The sequence below is a fragment of the Acipenser ruthenus genome, chromosome 48 (genome assembly GCF_902713425.1).
Source record: "Acipenser ruthenus chromosome 48, fAciRut3.2 maternal haplotype, whole genome shotgun sequence".
NCBI classification, from domain to species: domain Eukaryota; kingdom Metazoa; phylum Chordata; class Actinopteri; order Acipenseriformes; family Acipenseridae; genus Acipenser; species Acipenser ruthenus.
Window position 1 is genome coordinate 1,556,577 of NC_081236.1, and position 25,000 is coordinate 1,581,576.

The 25,000-nt window shown below is 39.7% G+C and overlaps 2 protein-coding genes across 7 annotated transcripts in view; one reads left to right on the forward strand and one right to left on the reverse strand.

The window, feature by feature from the left end:
* Positions 1-4,347, reverse strand: part of LOC131721198 (integrin alpha-D-like) — a 35,743-nt gene extending 31,396 nt beyond the window's left edge. For 3 of the 5 annotated variants that reach the window (XM_059014586.1, XM_059014585.1, XM_059014582.1), the window contains exons 1-2: positions 4,126-4,347; positions 3,402-3,582 (exon numbers count right to left, since the gene is read on the reverse strand). In XM_059014586.1, the coding sequence (XP_058870569.1) occupies positions 3,402-3,432 (31 nt within the window). In that variant the 5' untranslated portion in view covers positions 3,433-3,582; positions 4,126-4,347. Of the gene's footprint in view, positions 1-3,401; positions 3,628-4,125 lie in introns of all 5 variants that reach the window. The other 2 variants (XM_059014584.1, XM_059014583.1) reach the window with 2 other exon arrangements.
* A 6,421-nt stretch (positions 4,348-10,768) lies between these two features.
* The window catches only part of LOC131721201 (breakpoint cluster region protein-like), a 33,784-nt gene continuing 19,552 nt past the window's right edge, over positions 10,769-25,000 (forward strand). Inside the window, exons 1-7 of one of the 2 annotated variants that reach the window (XM_059014597.1) lie at positions 10,769-11,158; positions 14,669-14,797; positions 15,581-15,708; positions 16,404-16,508; positions 21,908-22,093; positions 23,747-23,854; positions 24,574-24,628. In XM_059014597.1, the coding sequence (XP_058870580.1) occupies positions 14,746-14,797; positions 15,581-15,708; positions 16,404-16,508; positions 21,908-22,093; positions 23,747-23,854; positions 24,574-24,628 (634 nt within the window). In that variant the 5' untranslated portion in view covers positions 10,769-11,158; positions 14,669-14,745. The remainder of the gene's footprint in view (positions 11,159-14,668; positions 14,798-15,580; positions 15,709-16,403; positions 16,509-21,907; positions 22,094-23,746; positions 23,855-24,573; positions 24,629-25,000) is intronic. The other variant, XM_059014596.1, reaches the window with a different exon arrangement.

Consider the following 25,000-nt stretch of genomic DNA (forward strand, 5'->3'; position numbering starts at 1 on the left):
AATGTGAGAAACTGTTACTGAGCCCTGGAGGTGAGGGCTCAGCCTGGGAACACTCTGTCTCGCCAGTAGGGGTCGCTGAAGTGCAATGAGATGAACTAACATCACCAAGGCTCACCTTCCAAACACAGCACAGCCTGCCACAGAATGACTGCAGTCCAACTCAAGAGTGACTGTGAACTACATGTTAACTATAGCTAAGAAAAAGCCACAAGTGTACTTAAGAAAATAGACTATTTTCCGAACGAGAGGAGGCCATTAATTCTAAATATTTTTTAGAGTTCATTTTTAAGAGAACCGTCTCCTTCTCTAGTATAAAACAAGCGTTTCTCGTGGTTTTCACTTTATAGTACAAAACTAAAAAAATAATACAATCCCACTGTATTTAATGTGCCCTGTAGTTATCGCTTTTAACTGACCTTAATAAAAGGAACGGAAATGCATTTTTAAGCCTTGGCTAGCACTCCCTTAGTTGGAAACCGCCCTTGTAAAAGTTTCTCCTAGTAAAAGCACAGCAAAGTGTAATAAAGCACAGCAAAATCATGGTAAGGCACAGGGAAGAATTGTAAAGAGCAGTGAGGTATTGCAAAGTACATTAAAACCAAGGCAAACGATGATAAATGCACAGTATAAACATGGGATAAGCTTGACGAAACTGCAGAAATCCTGTGCTAAGTTGTTTGTAAGGGTAGGGCTGTTGTATGCTAGTTTCAATAAGGATGTTCCAATGTTGATTAACAGCTGTTTACGTAAGGTGTGTGTATTGTTTTAATTTTTTTTTTACATTTTACTCTCAGAACTACATTTCCCATCATCCTCCTGCTCACATATGTAACTGAGATGGATTTACCAGTGAGCAGGGGGGTGATGGGAAATGTAGTTCTGAGAGGTCCATGCGGGTACACGGGAAGCCATCTTGAGGCAGGGAATCCAATTTAAAAGTTTAAAAAGTGGTCAAAATGTAAAAAATAAAAAAATAAATAAAAATTTTTAAAACAATACACACGCCTGACGTAAACAGCTGTAGCAACACATGGGAACATGTAACACAAAAAAATAAAAAGGTCCTTATGTACCCTTTAAAGTGTCTAGTTCTGTTAAAAGGTAGGAAAATGAATTGATCCAAGGACTCCTTTAAAGGGGCCAGTGAGAATATTGCAAATGCTAATAAGAGAGAAGAACATTGATGCGAAAGTCTTTGTACGCATTCATTTAAAGGGAGGCTACTTAGCATGCTGTTAGTTTTAATAAGAATCAATGCCATGGATTTTGAAGTGGGACCAGTGATGCAGGTTTAATACCTTATAAGGTGGATTTGCTCTTTTTGAGTTATTTTGTTTTTGAGAGTACATTGAATGTGAACGGAAACGCTTGTTTTTTCTTTTTCAGATAATCAAAAGAAGTTGAAGCACAGAAGACCTGTCTGGTTTCCTCTCTTTCTATTGAACAGCAAAATGTGGTTAACCCAAAACAGAGGCACCTTAACAGAAAATAAGCCTATATAACCTGTCATTCCGGCCAGCTATCTGATGACACCCATATTTAGAGACGCAATTAAACACGACAATCAAGTTCATGCGCTATGTGAACTGAATTCTACTGCATAATATACCCCAGTAACATTTTAAACATGGCTGCTGAAAGAGGATTGATCTCACAACTAATGCCAGTGATTCAGCATCAACAACATGGCTGGGTAGCCCATTCCACCCCCTTACTGCTCTCTGTGTGAAGAAGTGTCTCCTTCCCTCTGCCCTGAGTCCAGCTCCACCTAACTACTTCATCTCTGTGCTTGAAACAGTGACTGGGGTTGATTTAGGACTTCTAGTCCAGAACTGACCAGTCAGTTAAGTGGAGATAGACTCGGGACAGAGGGTAGGAGACACTTCACGCAGAGAGTGGTGTGTGTGTGTGTGTAAAATATTATAGAAATTTTAGCATTCTTCAAGATGATCCTTCTACAGCTCCTATTTTCAAAAACCCTCCTCTAATGTCTTACAGAAGAGACACAAATCTAAGAGAGCATCTGGTCCACAGTAACATTCGACCCAATCTGGACAGTCTTAAGGGTACGTTTCCATGCAATAGGTCACGCTGTGCAACTTGTAAATACAGTCACAGCAACACAGTAGTTAAGGGAGCAAAATCCTCATTTATTATCCATGATACTTCTACTTGCATTAGTAAAGGAATAGTATATTGCATTGGCTGCATCAAATGTAACAAGCTATATATTGGAGAAACAAAATGACGCTTGGCTGATCGCTTCGTGGAACATCTGAGAAGTATACGAATTAACACCTCTACCTTTCCTGTCACCAGACATTTTAACAGAAATGACCACACTATAGAAGACATCACAGTTTGTGGGATGGTTCAATGCTATGGAACTAATGCTGTCAGGAAACAAAAGGAATGTGAGCCATTCGGAATGAACATTCTATTCTGAGGTCATCATCATCATCATCATCATTATTCTGGAATTTTGTTTAAAAGACTACTTGTTTGTTTATTATCAACTTCTTAAAGCACTGTTTTTTTGTATTCAGCGATGAAGGACTTGTAGTCCGAAACGTCCTGATAATTGATTTGTAATCAATTATTCTACCTTTTTAAGTACCTGAAATATCCTTTTCTCTTTTTTCTTTATATATATGAGCTAATATATATATATATATATATATATATATATATATATATATATATATATATATATGTGTGTGTGTGTGTGTGTGTGTGTGTGTTCATACTATATATATGGCCAAAAGTTTTGCATCACCTAGAATTTTAGGATTCAGACAGAATTAAAAACAAAATACATATATATGAACATAATTTAGATATTTTATTTAACATCTATAACCAAGTAAACTACAGAATGAAATCGCAAAAGTCTACCGGAAGCCATAATAGCAGTACAGTAGTATTTCATGTTGGATTTCGAAATGTCATATTTTTCAATTTTGGTCAGTTTTTCATGAACTATATGGAAAACTACAAAGCGGTGTGCAATTCAATATGTTAAGGTAACATTATTCACCGGGTTTCATTCGACTTTATGAAGCAAAATGAGTTCATTCTAGAGGGGGATGCAAAACCTTTGGCCATAGCTCTGTGTGTGTGTGTGTGTGTATATATATATATATATATATATATATATATATATATATATATATATATATATATATATATATAAATTCAAGACTCAGCCCTTTCCCCTGGGGTTCCGCAAGCTCTTTGATTCTCAACTAAAATATTTCATGCCCATACAGTTTCGCCACTAACGGTACACATTCACGTCATAGACAGTTAATGGAACCACTCAAGCCATGACGTCATTGCAAGGGCACCGAGGTGTATATACTGAGAGTTCACACAATTATAATAAATGTAACGACACTTACTGTGCAGCAAAATTGTTAAGATAGAAAGCATGGCAGCCGTTTTGATGGTATTACTGGTTCTTTGGTCTCCGTGTAAGGGTAACGCGAGGCGAGGAAAGTTAAATCATCTGTTCGTTCACTACCCTCCAAACCTCACCGCTGCTCCTTCAGAAAGTTCAACACGGAGGTCTTCAGTTTAATGCTGTCAACAGTTTCACAAGAGTGCAACAGGAAATTATGCGCATGACTGTACAAAGAAATGATCAAAACACACATAGAATCAAAACGTGGACTCGTGAATTCATTTTCCGGTACCTTAACATGCATTGTAATATGGAAAATACAGTCTCTCAGTGTTTTCCACCTGTATTGCAGAAACATGTTCTGAAGTGCGTTCTGTGCTATGCCAGAATAAATTGCCATACAATGATAAATGTCTTTAAATGTATTGTATCAAATCTGAATATTGACATAGACACGATAGTGCGATAGAAAAGTAATATAATGGTACCAATAATTTCATAAATCTAAAAGCAAACTAATGAATTACGATATTGCACATTAAAAAGCTACATTATACAACCGTATAATGCAATATGTTTTACAAATCTAAATCTAAAATACTGTTAAAACGAACTATAAAATACTGTTAAAACGAACTATAAAAGCGATGGAAACATTAACAATACTAACTATATAATTGCCATCAAAATGAGATATTTTACCAATTATACAGATCCAGTACCTTGCAGTTTGTCGTGTTTAAAATCAATAGAGGACTTCTTCCAGAAACGTTCAGCTTTGATCAGTAGCTTAAAAATCTATGAAAAAACAAAGGCGTGTGCACTCGTAAAACAATTATAAAGTCTTAATAAAAATAATTGAGAAAGACTTTTGAAGCGTTCAATCCGCTTTGTGTTTATCTGAGCCGTCTAAAAAGGAGAACACCGATTTGTCTTCAGAGTATGACAGCAAGTTCATTGTGTGGGGGGAGTGAGAGAGAGAGACAGAGACAGAGAGAGAGAGGGGAAGTACTTGTGTAAACAAACTGTATGTACACCTCCGCCAAAAACAGAGTACCGTTAATAGCAAAATCATTGAAAGCGATACCTTGCCTGGGGAAACGCACGGCGGAGGGGATATATAGAGGCTGTCCCAACGCACGCATGTCACACTGCACACGTGTGTGCATTCATCTGAAGAACCGCATATTCAATTGTCATGAGATTTGGCAGTAATATTATCTAGCAAGTTATTGAGAGTATCTGATTCTGTGGATATAGGTGTGTCTGTCCTGGTGCGATGAAACTACCTGTGCTTAAAGCGTAAGTTAAAGATGTAAAGCTGTGTGGTCCAGTGGTTAAAGAAAGGGGCTTGTAACCAGGAGGTCTCCGGTTCAAATCCCACCTCAGCCACTGACTCATTGTGCGACCCTGAGCAAGTCACTTAACCTCCTTGTGCTCCGTCTTTCGGGTGAGACGTAGTTGTAAGTGACTCTGCAGCTGAGAGAAAGTCAGCGAGATATATAACATTGTCCAGATTGTCCAATCTTCACTGAGGAGCAGGCGGGACAAACCAGAACAGATCTGTATCATGGACCGACTCCCCAGAAGCAGGATCATATATTACGCATTGTGTAAGACAATGCTGGATTTAGCTAATAGTTGATCTCGACAACACAAGTGTTTAGAAAACTGTAAGTATCCTCTGTGTTCATGACCCTTTTCATTTATTCCTATTAAATATTTAAAATTAAAGAGGTGTCTTAAATAAGTTTTATAAAGATATATCTTATTGAATAAAGATATCCATTTGTTTGTTAAATAAAACGTGTTGTTCTTTACAAAGTGTTTCATTTGACCCCGACCACTGTTACAACTGCCCCCGGTCATGTGGTGAATTGTAACACCGGACTCCTTGCATTTGAAGCAATATTGCGGCGGGAATTTGTAACAGACAGGTGTAAGTTGTTTGTATCAAAAAAACGGCAAAACCAGCTCAAATGGTTTCTGAGTAATGACTCGAAATGTAAAAACTGTTACAACTGTCCCCAGTCTCATCTACCTACTCATCTAGAAAATCTAGCATATCTTTTTTTTTTTCAGAATGCACAGACTGTCCCCATGTTGCATAAAATCCAAACACTAAAAATAAAATTAAATTAAAAAAAAACACCGTGAAAGGACCCAAAACTCAGATCTGGGCCACAAATAAATCCCAAATGCACAAAAAGTCCCTTTTTAGAAATGATGTAAACATTTAAGAAATACAAAATACGAAGTAAGACTAAAAGAAGAAGTCATTGCTGTGTGAGAGGAAGTGCGGCTTCATGAGATTGAAGCTGAAGTAAAATAAGAAAAAACAATAGTGACGTCAGTTCAACACACGCAAAACCTTCCTGCGTCCGTCATTACAATAACGTTCCATTAAAAGGATCCTGTGTTAATGAAGCGTTGATAATGTTAATGAGGTTGGCTTTTGTACACAGGACCTCAAAGTCTCTTTGTTTAGAATCTGTGTATTTTTTGTACTTTTTGCTTTACTCAGTCTCTTCTAGTTTCAATAACACTGATGAAGGCACTAGAGCCCAAACGCTGGTCTGCTTGACTCAGCCTCTTCTAGTTTCAATAACACTGATGAAGGCACTAGAGCCCAAACGCTGGTCTGCTTGACTCGGTCTCTTCTAGTTTCAATAACACTGATGAAGGCACTAGAGCCCAAACGCTGGTCTGCTTGACTCGGTCTCTTCTAGTTTCAATAACACTGATGAAGGCACTAGAGCCCAAACACTGGTCTGCTTGACTCAGTCTCTTCAGTTTCAATAACACTGATGAAGACAAAGTTGAAACATTAGTGACAGAGAGCACAGAGAGGTTAAGTGACTTACTCAGAGTCACACAATGAGTCAGTGGCAGAGCCGGGATTTGAACCAAAAAATCTCCTACTCAGAAGCCCTTTTCTGTAACCACTGGACCATCAAGCCTACCTAATCTGTTTTGCAACCAAAAAGTTGAACAACTCCTCCGCTTTGAAACGCTAGCCTTGGCCAGCGCTGTTATAAATATTACCTTATTCCAGTAGGGGAGGTTTTTCAATAAATGGGCTAACTTCCTGAACTGAATTAATATTCGACGCATCATTTAACATGTTGTGTATTTCATGGTTTAGATCTGGACTGACAGTCTCTCCTGTCTAGGACGAGCGAGCCCACGACATATTGAATCAATGTGGTACCATTGCAGCCACTAGTCACCGTTGACGCAACTGAAGTTGAAGTGGAAGAGAGTTGAAGCTTTACTGGTGCAGTTACAGGCTGCAGCCGCAACACTGAGCATTAATCGGATGCTAGAGAGGTGGCGCTGTTGCCCGGGTTAGATTTTAAGTTCATTTATAACAATATAGATCACTGCTGTGAGCGATGAGCAAATGAATGTCCCGATGAGTTTCTGTCAACCCCATTCTTAAACATTTCCTTCCTTAAGACTCACCTCTTCAAACAGCACCTGTAGAACTCCTCTGTTTGTATCCTGGGACACTATCACCCTTCATGTAAATGTGCTTTATTTTGCTCTTATCTGCCCCCTATTTTACTGCATTTAATCCTGTACTTCAGAATACTGTAATCTGCCAAGTGTTTAACCTGTAGAACTTTGTATTTAATCACATCCTGATGTAACTATCACTATTTAATCATATCCTGATGTAACTATCACTATTATCTGCTGTATTATTGAATTGTGGTTTGTCACACTTGTACTTTGCTTGAACAAGTTATTGTATTTCTTGCTCTTATTGTATTACTTGTATTGTAACACTTGAAATGTATTTGCTTACGATTGTAAGTCGCCCTGGATAAGGGCGTCTGCTAAGAAATAAATAAATAAATAATAATTTCGTCAGGACAACGAGTGAAAATAACAGAAAGCAACAATGATAAACTGCCAAAACGAAATGCAATTCAGCGAGAAGCAATTCACTTAATTTGTCACGTCTGTTTGAAATACAAAATTAAGCGAAACACAATCAGGATCCGTCAAGATATGAAGGTAAAACAAGCGACATTGTTTTGTAATTAACAGCTTTTTCTGAGTTTTTAATTGGGAAACTTAATCGTCTCAAAATAAGTTTTAAAAGGACGCCATGTGATCAAAAATAAACCCCGAAAACGTCATAACATATGCGTCGGAACCTCCCGGGACTCCTAGGTCCCAGTCTGATAATATAATATATAACGTTGCCATGTTCTCATGTACACTCACGAAAGGAGTTCCTTTTTGAACTATTTAACTTAATTTCAACATAAATAATTTAGGGCTGAAAAGGATAGGGCGCTGTGTAAGATACAAGCGGGTTGTCTTTTAAATTATATCTATATTCAATTATTAAAATCGTTTTTTATAATTTTCATGCAGGGCAATTATCTATTCCGGGATACCAAGATATTTAGTCAGGAAGCGGTCGAATAGTAAATGCAATACAAGGCCGGAGTCCATCCCAAGACATGATTCGAAGAAAGGGCAGAAATACTGAGAGAAACTTGGAAAATCCAAACGATTCTTGAAGGTTTATTAATTATAACTAGTTGAAAGTTAAAATATTTGTCACTGAATTTCAAAAAAGTATTTTTTTTTTATTTCTGCTTACATCACTCTTGAGTGTTTTTATTAATTATGGGTGAATTCATCTCCATGCACACATCCAGTCCGATACCGCCACCTGCAGGACAACATGAAAACAGTCATTAAATTAAAGTGTGGATTGCCAACTCTCCCAAGTCTCTTGGAAACTAGCACAAGGGGCATTAGGATTTTTTGGGGTTTGTTTTCTGTTTTCTTGTAATTTGGAAACAAAACAACACCAGTGTGATGACGTTCCCTGGTCGGCAGCTTTATATATATATAAATAAATAAATACCGCCATTACCACTGTACAGCAAACACAGTACAACAGTGAATAAATAATACATTCATATTAAAAACATGGACGTTCATCCAAACAATGACGAGACCTAAAAAAACAACGAGGTTCAGACTAACAACAGAAGAACTGGCGCTTAAAAAAAAACCAGGAAAATGAAATTACAAGGAAAAACACTCGCTGATTTAAACCTCACAAATAAGTATCTACGTTCAGTGGGAGAAACACGAGAGGTTCACCAGATACCCGAAAAAGACCTGGACAAACACTCACATTTAATCTCGTCAGTACGATATGTAAAACAGTCAATCAATCACTGTACACCCACATAGTGTAAACAAGCCACTGGCCCTTTAAATGCACACACTTTACAAAATTAAAGAAACAAAACACTGACTTAAAAGGCTCCTTATGACCCTTACTGCCTACAGAGAGCTAAACCCTTTACCGCAGCATAAAACTACTTTTCAAGGATGTAGATATCCGGTCTGGCATTGTATGTTAATATCCTTTTCAGTGATTAATCAATTGGTCTGCAGGTGACGTGGTTCTCCACTAGGGGGCGCCGGAGGTCCAGCTCTAGCAGGTTCCATCTAAACTGTGGGAAATTTTCTATGTAAACAATTCTGCATGTAACTGAACGTGGCAGGGCTGAGGCACCGCACTGTAAAGAGTGAGTTTTTGTTTCTTGTCCAGTTAGTTTAGTTTATTCACTTTGTACCCCCAGATCCACCACAGGTACATCTCAATAGTGCAACACTAAGACAAAGAGAGAGTTAAACCGACCAAAATCAATGAAATACGATAGCAATTCAGCAATATAATTCCAAACAGTTCTTTATTATTATTATTAATTTCTTAGCAGATGCCCTTATCCAGGGCGACTTACAATTGTTACAAGATATCACATTATTTTTACATACAATTACCCATTTTACAGTTGGGTTTTTACTGGAGCAATCTAGGTAAAGTACCTTGCTCAAGAGTACAGCAGCAGTGTCCCCCACCTGGGATTGAACCCACGACCCTCCGATCAAGAGTCCAGAGCCCTAACCACTACTCCACACTGCTGCCCTATTTGGAATTATATTGCTATCGTATTTCATTGAGTATGGTCTATATGGTATATATATATATATATTATTTGACAAAATAATTTCAACAAACTAAAGCACCCAAGAAAGGCTTTCTCAGAGCAGCAACAGGGAGCACACCCTGCAGCCCGCAGCCCTCCTAACAGACTCCCATGTGGCCAGGTGTAATTGACAATCAATGAATCACTTAGCACCTGGCCACATTCCACACTTGTGTCTAACCCCCAGCCCTGCCATAGTTAACACATACTTTATTTTCCGAAGAACAAAAAGACAAAGTAATATTTAGAATAATTACATTCTCAAAGTCCCTGCCCTGCCACAGTGACGAAAAAGCGATCGGAATCAGCCAGAAGGGAAATCTTAAAGGAAAAGTGTTGTTTCACATGGTTAAGAGCAGCAGCAGTCATCGAGCAGAAGGAAGCGACTTTGTGCAGATAAAGGTCTTGTGGTTTTTCACAAGACACTTTCTCTGCCTTAGAAGAGCTGCGATTGTCTGTCTGTCTGCATCACCATTGAAGATAACTTGGTAAGGGTGTTGTTAGGATAATGTCCTCATCCCATTGTAGCTGCCGTATGCTTGTGCTACCATTGCCCATTAGTATAATACAGAACCATTGCAGTGCCACTGTCTGTATGCATTGCCATTGAAGATGGTTTGGAAAGTGTATAACCAAAATGAACTGTAGCTTCACTCTGTTTGTTTAGCCTTATGGATGTTTAAATATGATATTGTTTAAAGATCGGATTAAAAAGTTCATGCAAAATTGTAAAAATGAAATTAAAATGAGCATAAAATGAGAAAGTTAGTTCTGCAAATTTACCCCACAGGGATGGAAATAAGACTCCTATTGCATAGCTGTTTCACCCATTCCAGGTTTTAACATGAGACTGATTAGCCCCAGTCTATAGATAACAAGCTCAGGGGTGTCTTATTAAACTCCTAGTAAAACCAGGAATGGATCAAACAGCTGTGCAACGGGAGCCTTATTTCCATCCCTGATACTCCCTTTGCTAGTTCCATTGAAGGTGAAGCAACTTCCACAGGAATATGACATCAGAGTTGCTGGAATTTGAAGAGGGTCAGATCACACATTGAGAAATGGAAATCATGTATATATTTGTGCAGGTTGTGATATTTGGGAGGATAGGAAAACAGCAGCAATAGCAAAAATAACAACAGGCAGGGTTGAGATTACTTTTCATTCTCTGAATTGTTCCTCTTAAGCTGATCCGGAATAGCACATTGTGAAAAGATGACAAACAAGAGGAAGTTCGGTGGCTTTTTCAGACTGTGGCTTTTAAAGCTGAACAGCCAGAGCCAATCAGAATGGTTTCACTATTGACACAGTCATACTGCAAAGAAAAGCGCTGTTATACATACTTCAGAAGGGAGGAACTGTGAAATAGAACAGCAGACATCAGCACTACTGCAGCTGGCGAACTGGTTTAGAATGCTTTGGAAAATACTGACACAAATCTGACAAGCCGGGTTGAATACCAGTACTGTACTGGGAGCTGGAGGGGGTCTAACTGGTTTATTCCATTTTCCAGATGCTATGCAAGCTGCACACAAACCTGTAGCACTTTGGAGTTAGCATCCAGAACTATTAAACACTCAACAGTGCTGAATTTAGAAATATTATAAGAATCTAAAACTGAATGGCACACGCTTGGACTAGAAGCCCTTTTCTGTCTTCAAGTTGGACCTCGGAAGGGATTTCATGGGACTTCACTTGCAGTCCTTGGTTTTGATCACATAAAAGGGTAAGTCAGTTTGTCGATTGTCTATTTGTGATGTTACTGACAGTGATATCGCACCGATGAAGTTGATGATCATCATATAAACAGCATGCACAGAATAGTGGAGAATACAGCATTGATAGTGTAAATAAAATGGGGTAACTACTATTTAAGAGGTAGATGTCATTAGGCAAGCAGGTGCAGTGTTTGTATGCTTAGAGCGTATCATACAAAGGATACCAGAGAAAGTACACTCTGAACTTAACAACTTGAACCATCGAACGCTTAGGGCAGCAGTGTGGAGTAGTGGTTAGGGCTCTGGACTCTTGACCGGAGGGTCGTGGGTTCAATCCCAGGTGGGGGACACTGCTGCTGTACCCTTGAGCAAGGTACTTTACCTAGATTGCTCCAGTAAAAACCCAACTGTATAAATGGGGAATTGTATGTAAAAATAATGTGATATCTTGTAACAATTGTAAGTTGCCCTGGATAAGGGCGTCTGCTAAGAAATAAATAATAATAATGTTATAAGTCATTCAAATAAAAAAGAGCCAGAAAGCTGTTTATATGGAACCTGTTGTGATCTAAGTGTTTAGAATGCTTTGCCATTGAGGCTTATTTCTAATATCCCTTTTCTTGCTAAAGTGCTTGCAAAACAGGTCAGCTTCAAGCTCATTTTTGTAGAAATGGGCTAGTGGAAAAGTTTCAGTCTGGTTTTCGCACTGAGACAGCCTTATTGAGGCTCTGTAATGACCTCTGGTTTGTTGATAATGGACAGCTGTCTGTTTTAGTATTGTTTGATCTTTCTGCTGCTTTTGACACTGTGGACCATGGGATCTTATTGGAGAGATTGCAGAATTCTATTGGAATTCCAGGAATTGCTTTGGAATGGTTTCACATGGACATGGACATTTGTCTCTCTGGCTCAGTACTCTTCTGAGACAGGGGACGTGAAAGTATGGAGTTCCACAAGGCTCAATCCTTGGTTCCCTGCTTTTCAGTGTCTATATGCTCCCTCGTGGATCAATTCTTAACAAATATAACCTTGGATTTCATTGTTATGCAGGTGATGCTCAGATATATTGTTCTTTTCCTACTAAATTGGAGATGGTGGGTTCTGGCTGAGTGAAATCCAATCATGGATAAATGGTCTAGGAATCAGTATGGATTCAGAGCTATGTTTGGACACCCACTTTGGCTCAGTTATAAGGCCTCGTTTTATCATGTGAGGAGCATTGCTAAACCGAGATCCATTCTATCTGATAAAGATGCTGAAATGTTGGTTCACGCCTTAGTTATTTCTCGGCTAGATTACTGCAATGTTTTGTTTGCTGGCCTTCCTGATTCGAAACTGCGTTCCGGGTTCAAAATGCTGCAGTGTTTCCTCGCACGCTCCGTTCACAACACATTATCCCAGTTCTAAAAACACTCCTTTGTCTCCCTGTTAAGTTCAGGATTGATTTTAAAACTCTTCTTACTACTTATAAGGTGCTTCGTGGTCTAGATCATATTTCCAGGAACTGTTGGTACCTCGTGCTCCAGCTGCACCCCGAGATCAGCAATTGCTGGTCTTCAGGTAGCTCCTAGAAATAATCAGAAATCAGGAAGGGGTTTTAGTAGCTCTGCTCCCTGCCTTTGGGACTCTATTCCAAATCATATCAGGAACGCTGGCACAGCTGACCTCTTTAAATCAATTTTAAAAACATATTTAAAATATGCTTATTTCTGAGCTGAATTTCCTAACCCACTTCCTTTTTATTGGGTTGTTTATTATTATTAGTTTATTTAGCAGACACCTTCATCCAAGGTGACTTACAGAGACCAGGGAGTGTGAACTATGCATCAGCTGCAGAGTCACTTACAATTACGTCTCACCCGAAAGACGGAGCACAAGGAGGTTAAGTGACTTGCTTAGGGTCACGCAATGAGTCAGTGGCTGAGGTGGGATTTGAACCGGGGACCTCCTGGTTACAAGCCCGTTTCTTTAAGCACTGGAGGACACAGCCTCCATGTAAAGCGCCCTGGGATGCTTGTATGAAGAGCCCTATATATAAAAGTAACTATTGTATTGTGTGAGATCTACAGGAAGGGTAGTTGCTGGTAATGGGTTTGTGAATTATTATAATGGAATATTAAAATGACTGATTGACAGTGTGTGGAATAACTTCTTGTGTTCTCAAGATGTCAAAATGAAATTGTGATAAATGTACAGACAGACTTATGCCAAGTCATGTTAATACTAAGTTTCATCACAATTGGAGAAGTGGTGTTTGAGCTCAGGAACACTGTGGTGTATATACAGCTCTGGGAAAGGTTTTGTATCACCTAGAATTTTAGGATTGAGTCATAATTAAAAGAAAAAAAAACTATATGAACGTAATTTAGATCTTTTATTTGACATCATGTAATAAAAAAAAAGGTTTCGACTTTTGTCAGTTTTTCATTAAGTCTGTTTCAAAGCTCTTTTCAAAATGCCTGCTCTAGTGCACTGATGTGTCATACAGGTAACACAGCGATAGCGATCCATGATGTGGTACGGAACAGAAAAGCCAGATCACTGGTTATTATTTTTTGTTTTTTTTAATCGCTCTTCCTCCAGTGATTTAGGGCAGTGGCTCCCGACCCTGGTTTTCATTCCAACAGAGCTCTCAATTACTTAACTAGACCCTTAATTGAACTGATCATTTGCTTAATTAGACCTTTTTAATTGTTTTCAGTTCTTAAACCGTTACAGATTTCAAGTTAGCTATATCCTCCATAATTGTAAATAATATCGTCTAAAAATAAATGTGGTTATTGAAATCAAACAAAGCTACAATGTTAACGGGTCTGCAGTAGATAGTTTTCCAACAGCATGTTACAGTAGCTTAGCTTGATTCATGGGTTTGCTGCATTCTAAGAGTACTCTGTCGAAACTAACGGGTTTCATTTGCTGTTGTATCGTTGTTGTCTGTAGCAGAAAAACTATTAGAAAGTGTATTTTGAGAAGTGAAAGCATGTTTAGCACACAGGTGGTACAGCAGACTAGATGCACTTCTGTGATACTGGAACTTATTTTAAATGACTCGTCAGAAAGTTTAAAAAAAACCAAAAAACTTCCCATTCACAAGTCCTTCAGTTTGTGTGATCTGCTACATAATGCGGTTCCGTGACTAATTTTATATTCAAATGATAACAACACTCATTCAGTTCTGGCAGGTATTAAATTATTATGGTATGCTAAGAGGGACAAAACAGGAGAGCGAATAACTTGCATTAAAAAAATCAATCTCTTTTTTCGCGTTAATCACAGACGTTTAATTGACAATCCTAGTTATAACTGATTCGTTTCTCAAGATTCTCTGGCTGCTGTCATTCATATTACATTAGTAGATTACTTAATGCGAATTTTAATACGTTGGTTCTTCTTCCTCATAAATCAAAATAATTTGAAATCTGCCCATCATTTTGATCTGTGGATGTTATTGGCTTGTACATCAGTGAAGATATTTATTATTCCTACTCTTACAATATCACCTTTGTGTTCTTTCCCAGAGATTTTTTATAGCCATCCTGTGAGTTTACAGAGGGAGCCTGAAGGTAGGGAGGTGTGCTCACAGCGCCCCCTCAGGATGGAGGTGTTCAATGAAGCTGTGGAGTACCTGCAGGGCTACGGCATACCTGGTAAGTGTTTTAATCTGCCACTGGGACTGATGTGAAAGCGGTCTGAAACCAGACTTGTTCATTTCCATCAGCGGCAGATCTGAGATCAGTTTCAATTAGGACTCTATCTGTCTGTCTGTCTGTCGGTGTGTGTGTGTCTCTCTGTCTCTCTGTATGCCAGCCCGCAATGTTAACTCTCCACACTGACACTGGACGTTACCTGATGAGCGTCCATTGAGAAAGGTTTTAAATCTCCGAATGCAGAAAAACATTTTTTTTGTCTAAAAAAAATTACAAAATCAATAAGGGTGCAAACTAAAGGAATGAGTATTTAATTTTTTTTGCCTTGGTTTCTTTTAGTTTCAATAACACTGATGAAGGCACTAGAGCCCAAACGCTGGTCTGCTTGACTCAGTTTCTTCTAATTTCAATAACACTGATGAAGGCACTAGAGCCCAAACGCTGGTCTGCTTGACTCAATCTCTTCTAATTTCAATAACACTGATGAAGGCACTAGAGCCCAAACGCTGGTCTGCTTGACTCAGTCTCTTCTAGTTTCAGTAACACTGATGAAGGCACTAGAGCCCAAACGCTGGTCTGCTTGACTCAGTCTCTTCTAGTTTCAATAACACTGATGAAGGCACTAGAGCCCAAATGCTGGTCTGCTTGACTCGGTCTCTTCTAGTTTCAATAACACTGATGAAGGCACTAGCCTCAGTCTCTGTGATGAAAGCACTCAGTCTCTGTGATGAAAGCACTCAGTCTCTGTGATGAAAGCACTCAGTCTCTGTGTCCTCTCTGCAGTGGTTGAGGATGATCAGTTGGACCTGGAGGATGTGTTTGATGGGGAGTGTGACAACGGTTTCCTGTCTGCTGTCGACTCTCCCTTCAGCCCCGTGCGGACAGAGAGCGCAGACTTCGGTGACGGTCTGGTGAGTAACCCGAGGGCACCGGCAGTGGAACAGAGCTCCGGCAATCTAGAGGTTTCAAAAGAGCTGAGTGAGGCGGGGAAGCATATTGGGGTTGCGCAGGAGTCTCCTAGCTCTCCTTCCTACCCACAATCCTCCTTGAGCAGTCTTATCAGATGCTGTGCTGGAATAGTAAACTGCAATAGAGACTCTTGAATAAAAAAGGATATTAAATAGATAAGAAGTTGGTTTTCCTATTTTGCAATCAAAACTGCATTTCCTTTTTGTCTTTTTTAAAAAATAAACGTGTTTCCAATTGTATTTCATTTTTTCTTTGAGGCTCCTTTAACTGTTATGTTTCTACAAACTAGCTTCTTTCTTTGTTTTTCTAATTTTACCAATAAAACCGCATTTGTTATCTCTTTTTTAATTAATTATGAATTAGTCATTTAGCAGACGCAGGAGGGGTGAACTATGTTGCATCAACAACTGCTGCTGCTGCAGAGTCACTTACAATCGGACCTCGGTTTTACGTCTCAGTGGCTGAGCCGGGATTAAAACTGGGGACCTCCTGGTATCAAGCCGCTGTTTTATCAAATTCTCTATTAGACTGTTTTTAATTGAATGGTTTAATCGTTCGTTTTGCGTGAAGCGCTTTCTTTGGGACCCCTCGTGCTGAGAGCCAGGCGCTACAGAAACGTCGGCTGTTTCTTTTTCAGAGCGAGGGTGACCCTGAGAAGATGCTGGAGAGGAGAGCGCTGGTTCTGAAGAGCATTCTGAGCAGCGAGCAGCAATACCTCAGTGAGCTGGAGGCGATGCTCATGGTAAGCCATTTCCTACTTTTACACGTGACCTGCTAACCCGCCTCTTTTAATCTCTTCAGCCTCCTGGAGAGAACCTAGGACTATATAAAGAAGGACAGGAAAATGATGTCACAAGTGGGCGGAGTTAGTAAACAGAGGAGCCATTCCTGGAGCCCGTGGAGCTCTTTCACAGCGCACTCGCAAAATGTTTCTTGACATAATCAAGCGATAATTTGCATAAATAACAGTCAGTCACTTTATATTAATGATATTATATTTTGTTATTAAAAAAAATACCGGTATGCGCTGCAACACAGCATCACCGCAATGTATTCAGTACTGAGTGGGCTCCACAAATGGCGCCTGTAATTGAGCACCGAACTGCATCATGGGATTGACTGTCCTATCCTTCTTTATGTAGTCCTAGGATAGAACTTGGGGGTTAAAATGGCACTTTTACAGAGTTCTGTTAAAATATCTCTTAAAGCGTTTTACAAAAATATAATCTGAGGGGGTCGACTGCCACACCAACTGTGTTTACATCATTGCTTGTTAGAAATGTGCTCCTCAGTATACTTGGTGAAACTAGCAAACCAGAAGCCATCAGATCAGCACAACATTGATATGACTGCCACCACGGGGAGTCCAGACTCACGCCATTCACTGCATTTCAATCAACACATTGTAAACTAACCCTTAGAAAAGCGTCCCTTAGTAAAAACATAGCAAAGTGTCATGAAGCACAGGGAAGCATTGTGAAGCACAGAGAGGTCTGGTAAAGCATAGGGAAGCATTGTAAAGCACAGAGAGGTCTGGTAAAGCATAGGGAAGCATTGTAAAGCACAGAGAGGTCTGGTAAAGCATAGGGAGGCATTGTAAAGCACAGAGAGGTGTGGTAAAGCATAGGGAAGCATTGTAAAGCACAGAGAGGTGTGGTAAAGCATAGGGAAGCATTGTAAAGCACAGAGAGGTATGGTAAAGCACAGGGGAAGCATTGTAAGGCACAGAGAGGTATGGTAAAGCATAGGGAAGCATTGTAAAGCACAGAGAGGTCTGGTAAAGCATAGGGAAGCATTGTAAAGCACAGAGAGGTGTGGTAAAGCATATGGAAGCATTGTAAAGCACAGAGAGGTATGGTAAAGCATAGGGAAGCATTGTAAAGCACAGAGAGGTATGGTAAAGCATAGGGAAGCATTGTAAAGCACAGAGAGGTCTGGTAAAGCATAGGGAAGCATTGTAAAGCACAGAGAGGTATGGTAAAGCATAGGGAAGCATTGTAAAGCACAGAGAGGTATGGTAAAGCACTGGGAAGCATTGTAAAGCACAGAGAGGTGTGGTAAAGCATAGGGAAGCATTTTAAAGCACAGAGAGGTCTGGTAAAGCACAGGGAAGCATTGTAAAGCACAGAGAGGTGTGGTAAAGCATAGGGAAGCATTGTAAAGCACAGAGAGGTGTGGTAAAGCATAGGGAAGAATTGTAAAGCACAGAGAGGTCTGGTAAAGCATAGGGAAGCATTGTAAAGCACAGAGAGGTATGGTAAAGCACAGGGAAGCATTGTAAAGCACAGAGAGGTATGGTAAAGCATAGGGAAGCATTGTAAAGCACAGAGAGGTCTGGTAAAGCATAGGGAAGCATTGTAAAGCACAGAGAGGTCTGGTAAAGCATATTAAAAAACAGGGTAAACTATGGTATGGTAAATACACAGGGAAATGTACCATTAACACTTTCTTTTAAGTGTCTCTAATTACTGTGTATTTACATAATAATTAGACCACCCCAAGCTTAGTTACATGTAAGTACACAATTGTATCAGAAAAGGGTTAGGGTTATATCATTGAAAAAGATTTACACATCAAGCACATTGTATCAATGCATAATAGCATTGCAATGATGTGTCAGTACACATGTATTTAATAAGTAACTGCAAAGTAATTAGAGACACCTCATGTCAACTTTAAGGGGATCGCATGTGACGTACTGCCTGATTGTGAGAAGGGGTGTCTGGTTCAATACTGAATGCATTTCTCAGGGTATCTGAGTCTGTGGTCTTGTGCGGTTTCTCTCTGAAAGCAGCGCTGGACAGCACTTCCTCTCATTCACAAACGGAACTTCATTTTCCATCCTATGTGTGAACTCGGGTGCGGTTGAAATACATTTCAATACACGGGTTTTATAAATAACCGTTCAAGCACACCACACCTATTTTGTATAACTTATTTTTATTTAATTTTCTATGCTTCTTCTATTGTTAGCCCTGCTGTTTAAAGCAATCGTTAATACGACTTGTTTTATTTATTGACTGTGTCTAATTTAAGCAGCTGTTTTTGTCATATTATCTTTTTTGTTTTCTAAGCTGTTCATTTTTGTCATTTTTTTTATCTGTAAAGAACTTTGAGACAATTTATCGCGAAAGGCGCTATATAATAATGATTGATTGATTGAGATACCATCGCTTTATATTATTATTATTATTTATTTCTTAGCAGACGCCCTTATCCAGGGCGACTTACAATTGTTACAAGATATCACATTATTTCACATTATACAGATATCACATTATTTTTACATACAATTCCCCATTTATACAGTTGGGTTTTTACTGGAGCAATCTAGGTAAAGTACCTTGCTGAAGGGTACAGCAGCAGTGTCCCTCCACCTGGGATTGAACCCACGACCCTCCGGTCAAGAGTCCAGAGCCCTAACCACTACTCCACACTGCTGCCTCTATACTTATAGAGCTCGCATTTCCTTACATGAAAGATGCACGCATTACTGTATGTTAGACTGATTTTTAATGGTTTTTTTTTTCTTAAAACAATAGAACCGGTGAACGTCTGTTACGCTTATTTCCACGCTGCGCTTCCTGTTGAAGGAACGCAGCTGACGCACCCGAATCGCTTCTGGGAGTCAGAACCTTTTTTAGACAATGACTTCCTATATATATATATAGAGTATATGCATATTTCCCCAGAAGAAAGTGTAAGAAACACATAAACACCCATTAAAAAATTCATCTTTACCAAAACATGTGCGTTTTTCATATAGATAAACGTGAGATATTATGGCAATATATATTAGATTTAACAAAATAATTCCATCAATCTTACCTGTTATATAGATCCCAAACGTGGAGTTTTAAAAGAAACACATATATTTTCATTTTAAAAACCTGGTCTTCGTTTTAAAGAAATCTTAAGCATAGTGTTGCACTTCCTTGCTCACCTGGAGGGTGACATTTTCCCCACCCCTTAAACGGTCGTTAACCAATCAGCTGCCTCCCTCCTGATTGACAAGCTTTCAACCTGTAAAAATGACCCAGAAGACACTGCTGAGTGGAAATGCCCTAGGAAATGCATTGCCACCATCTGTCTGCATTGCCATTGAAGATCATCTGGGAAGGGTATAGTTACCATGCTGTAGTAATAGCAGCTTCATCCCATAGCAGCTGCCCTATGCTTGTGCTACCATTGCCTCTCAGTATAGTACAGTTCCATAGCCATTGCAGTGCCCCTGTCTGTCTGTCTGCATTACCACTGAAGATTATTTGGGTATAGTTTGCATACTGTGGTCCCATTCTACCAACGACAGTCTCATCCCATTGACCTACAGTATATGTGCAGCCACTCAGTACCTAAACACAACTAATGCGAAGACATGTTCTATGAAAAGCATACTGGACTTTCTCTTTCTTCATGTTTTTCTAAACATTTCTTTTTCTTATCCAGCATCGCTGTGACTTCCGTAGTTTTTTATCTGCCGGACTTCTCCATTTCAATAAAACTCAACTTCTTCTGTTTTTAGAGATTAAACTTCCTTCCCTAAAAAAAAAAATTAAAAAAAAAAAACTCTGAACAATGCAAGCCAGCTGATTTGAGTACAGCAGTTCCTGTCCCGTGCCCATTTCAAAACTCCCATCCCCTGCCAGGGCTGGTAATACAGAAGTATGGTGATCAGCATGCCGTTTATCAGCAGCCTTGAAGAGAGAATTCAAAAACAGCAAACAGCTCTCTGTCCACGGGGAATCCGGATTCAACAGGATACTCCACAATCCACAGTGTTTCTGGAGGCTGTGTGGTCCAGTGGTTAAAGAAAAGGGCTTGTAACCAAGAAATCCCCGGTTCAAATCCCGCCTCAGCCACTGACTCATTGTGTGACCCTGAGCAAGTCACTTAACCTCCTTGTGCTCCGTCTTTCGGGTGAAACATAGTTGTAAATGACTCTGCAGCTGATGCATCGTTCACACACCCTAGTCTCTGTATGTCGCCTTGGATAAAGGCGTCTGCTAAATAAACAAATAATAATCACCAGAAGTACTTCACGAAGAAGAAAAGTCATTGATTAACTGATAACTCACTGTTTTAATGAACAGCACAGAGTAGCATAGGATAAGAAACGACAATGCATAGTTGAATGGATAAGGGGTATTTAAGAACTAGGTTAGCAAATCGAACTGTTAGCGTCATGGTAAAGTATATTAAAATGAGTGATTTACAATGTGTGGAATCATTTCGTGTAATATTCTGAATGAAGCTTACCAGAAAAGGATGTTTCCTCATCCCATTGTGGCTGCCCTATACTTGTGTTACCGCTGCAGAACCATCACAGTGTCACTGTCTGCCTGCATTGCCATTGAAGATCCTTTGGGAAGTGTGTAGTTAGCATAATGTGGTACCATTGCTTTCCAGCTAATCAAAGTGCTGGGTGTGTCCTCTTCGTATGCAGACAGGCTAAAATAATTGAATCTGTTCCGTCTTGAACAAAGAAGACTACGCGGTGATCTGATTCAAGCATTCAAAATCCTAAAAGGTATAGACAATGTCTACTCAGGGGACTTTTTTGGCCTGAAAAAAGAAACAAGGACCAGGGGTCACAAATGGAGATTAGATAAAGGGGCATTCAGAACAGAAAATAGGAGGCACTTTTTTACACAGAGAATTGTGAGGGTCTGGAACCAACTCCCCAGTAATGTTGTTGAAGCTGACACCCTGGGATCCTTCAAGAAGCTGCTTGATGAGATTCTGGGATCAATAAGCTACTAACAACCAAACGAGCAAGATGGGCTGAATGGCCTCCTCTCGTTTGTAAACTTTCTTATGTTCTTATGTTCTTGTGTTTTCCAGCCAATCAAAGCAGCAGATTAACTGTGGGTGTGTCCTCTCGTGTTTTCCAGCCAATCAAAGCACCAGATTAACTGTGGGTGTGTCCTCTGGGGTTTACCAGCCAATCAAAGCACCAGATTAACTGTGGGTGTGTCCTCTGGTGTTTTACAGCCAATCAAAGCACCAGACTAACTGTGGGTGTGTCCTCTCGTGTTTTCCAGCCAATCAAAGCACCAGACTAACTGTGGGTGTGTCCTCTGGTGTTTTCCAGCCAATCAAAGCACCAGATTAACTGTGGGTGTGTCTTCTCGTGTTTTCCAGCCAATGAAAGCTCTGAAGGCCACGGCGTGCACCTCGCAGCCCGTGTTGACCAATCAGCAGATCCGGACAGTGTTCTTCCAGGCCCCCGAGCTGCTGGCGCTGCACAGGGAGTTCCACGAGGGGCTGCACGAGAGGCTGCAGCAGGGCGACCCAAACCAGGGGGTGGGAGACCTCTTCCAGAAAGTGGTACGCCGCAAACTGCTTCCATAGGGAAGCGGGGGCAAGAAGATAGCCAAGCCTTAATAGAATTTAGCCTAAACCATCGTCAGAAATATGCAGGCCAAGTGTAGCTGTCAGCCCTATTGTTTACAATCAAATGTTCTACACAAACAGTCTTGCACACAGATACTGTACATGCGGCAGTAATTATTAAAACAGTGATGGATGGCTGCTTATGTTAGTTTGATTAGGGACAGGTGTTACCAGTATGTTTAAATGTGTTCAATACTGAAGTTTCAATGTTTAGGAAGCTAAACAGAAATTATTAAAGAGAAACTGTAATGCAAGTGAATATATAAGCATTTCAATAGTTAACTATTGGGTAGCAGTGTGGAGTAGTGGTTAGGGCTCCGGACTCTTGACCGGAGGGTTGTGGGTTCAATCCCTGGTGGGGGACACTGCTGCTGTACCCTTGAGCAAGGTACTTTACCTAGATTGCTCCAGTAAAAACCCAACTGTATAAATGGGGAATTGTATGTAAAAAAGAATGTAATTGTATGTAAAAATAATGTGATATCTTGTAACAATTGTAAGTCGCCCTGGATAAGGGCGTCTGCTAAGAAATTAATTAATTAATAATAACTAAAGCTTTAGATGTATTTTCAGCCTCTCCTTGAGCAGTATATTGTACAAAAACCATTAAAACAAATTAGCATTGAATGTTTTGGTGCTCTCTAGCGTCGTGCTTTGTGTGACGTCCTGTCGTTGACTCGCTCTATAGTCACACATAGTATTCTATAGACTGCATTTAATTCGCAACTGCATTTCTATGACAAAAAAAATCAATGGGTGAAAAAACTAACCAGAGTGAAATAGATGGCTATTTATCTGAACCACTTAAATCCGATTACCCGTGTTTAGCCGTGGCAGGGAGTGAGAGCGATTCGGGTGGGTGAGTCTGCAACCACTTCAAACAGAGACAATCGAGTAAAAAAAAGTCTTGTTTTGTTATGGCCGCCCCTTTGTTGGTTTAAAGGCTCAGGCACACAAAAATACTTTTTGTTACTGTTTTTCCTTGTGCTATTTTTACACCCGAACGCTTTGCATAATTCACCCTGCTGGTGTTCACTGGCGCGGGGGGCTGTCAACGATATGACGGAACAGCGGCGTCAGAAAGGATCCAATATGGTGGCGGACTGCATTTCCAGCTGACCCAGAAAGCTGACAAAAAAACTGGCCAAACGCTTGACTTTTTAACAAAATTGCCGCAGCGAGACGCATTTGTCATGCATACGGAGCATTTAAAAAGCCTTGTTAAACAAAAATAGGAGCCAGCGCCATCTAGTGCCACTTTGAATTTGCTTTCGTGAAGCTTGCAGTACACTAGCTGTGCACTAGATGGCAGTGGTGCTTCTTTGATTACACGATGTTAAATAAAAGATCTTAATTATGTTCATATAGTTTTTATTTTTAATTATGTCTCAATCCTAAAATTCTAGGTCATGCTAAACCTATGGTCATAGCTGTAGAGCCGTGACTATGAAGGATTACTGACAGGCTTGTTAGAAGAGACTTCGCACAGTTTGTACAGAGAGATCCCAAACTGCACTAGATCTCTGATATAATAAGAGACCCTACAGACTCTGTATTAACTTCACCGGGTATATTTTTCCTGCACAGGTGAATCAGCTGGGAGTGTATCGCGGCTTCATTGATAACTACGAGAGCGCAATAGCGACGGTCCGCAAATGCACCCAGACCGACGACAGGTTCAAAACACTGGCAGAGGTACCAGCCCTGACACAATATTACAGTGCAATGACATCACATCCCTGACACAATATTACAGTGCTGTGACATCACATCCCTGACACTATATTAAAGTGCTATGACATCACATCCCTGACACAATATTACAGTGCAATGACATCACATCCCTGACACAATATTACAGTGCTGTGACATCACATCCCTGACACTATATTAAAGTGCTATGACATCACATCCCTGACACAATATTACAGTGCTATGACATCACATCCCTGACACAATATTACAGTGCTATGACATCACATCCCTGACACAATATCACAGTGCTATGACATCACATCCCTGACACAATATTACAGTGCTATGACATCACATCCCTGACACAATATTACAGTGCTATGACATCACATCCCTGACACAATATTACAGTGCTATGACATCACATCCCTGACACAATATTACAGTGCTATGACATCACATCCCTGACACAATATTACAGTGATATGACATCACATCCCTGACACAATATTACAGTGCTGTGACATCACATCCCTGACACTATATTACAGTGCTATGACATCACATCCCTGACACAATATTACAGTGATATGACATCACATCCCTGACACAATATTACAGTGATATGACATCACATCCCTGACACAATATTACAATGCTATGACATCATACTATCAAGCTGATCTGAGCTGTTAATGCTTCTTTTTGTTTCGTTGAAGAACATGATGTCTTCCAAAGATGGCAGTAACTGCAGGACGAAATACACCTTGGAGGGTGAGAGAAGCGTTTTTTCTAATCACTTTGTTTAAAAATCATATTGAGTGCAATAGTTATGGATGATTCCCTAGGCTGGAGTTATAATCTATCCAGGCACAGTAATCTTAAAAGGCATTATTAAAGTATATAATAATAATAATAATAATAATAATAATAATAATAATAATAATAATAATAATAATAATAATGTCCTAATTTAATATTCTGAACCGTTTTGCTTTTTAAAATAAACATATTTTTAAATCATAGTCCTGGCACTGTGCATATATAGAATCTCATTATCACGTCATCGCGATATTTCTGTGGTGTACAATATGCATGTAAGAATCGTCCAGTGAATGCTGTATGTGCAGTGATATTAATGTGCAA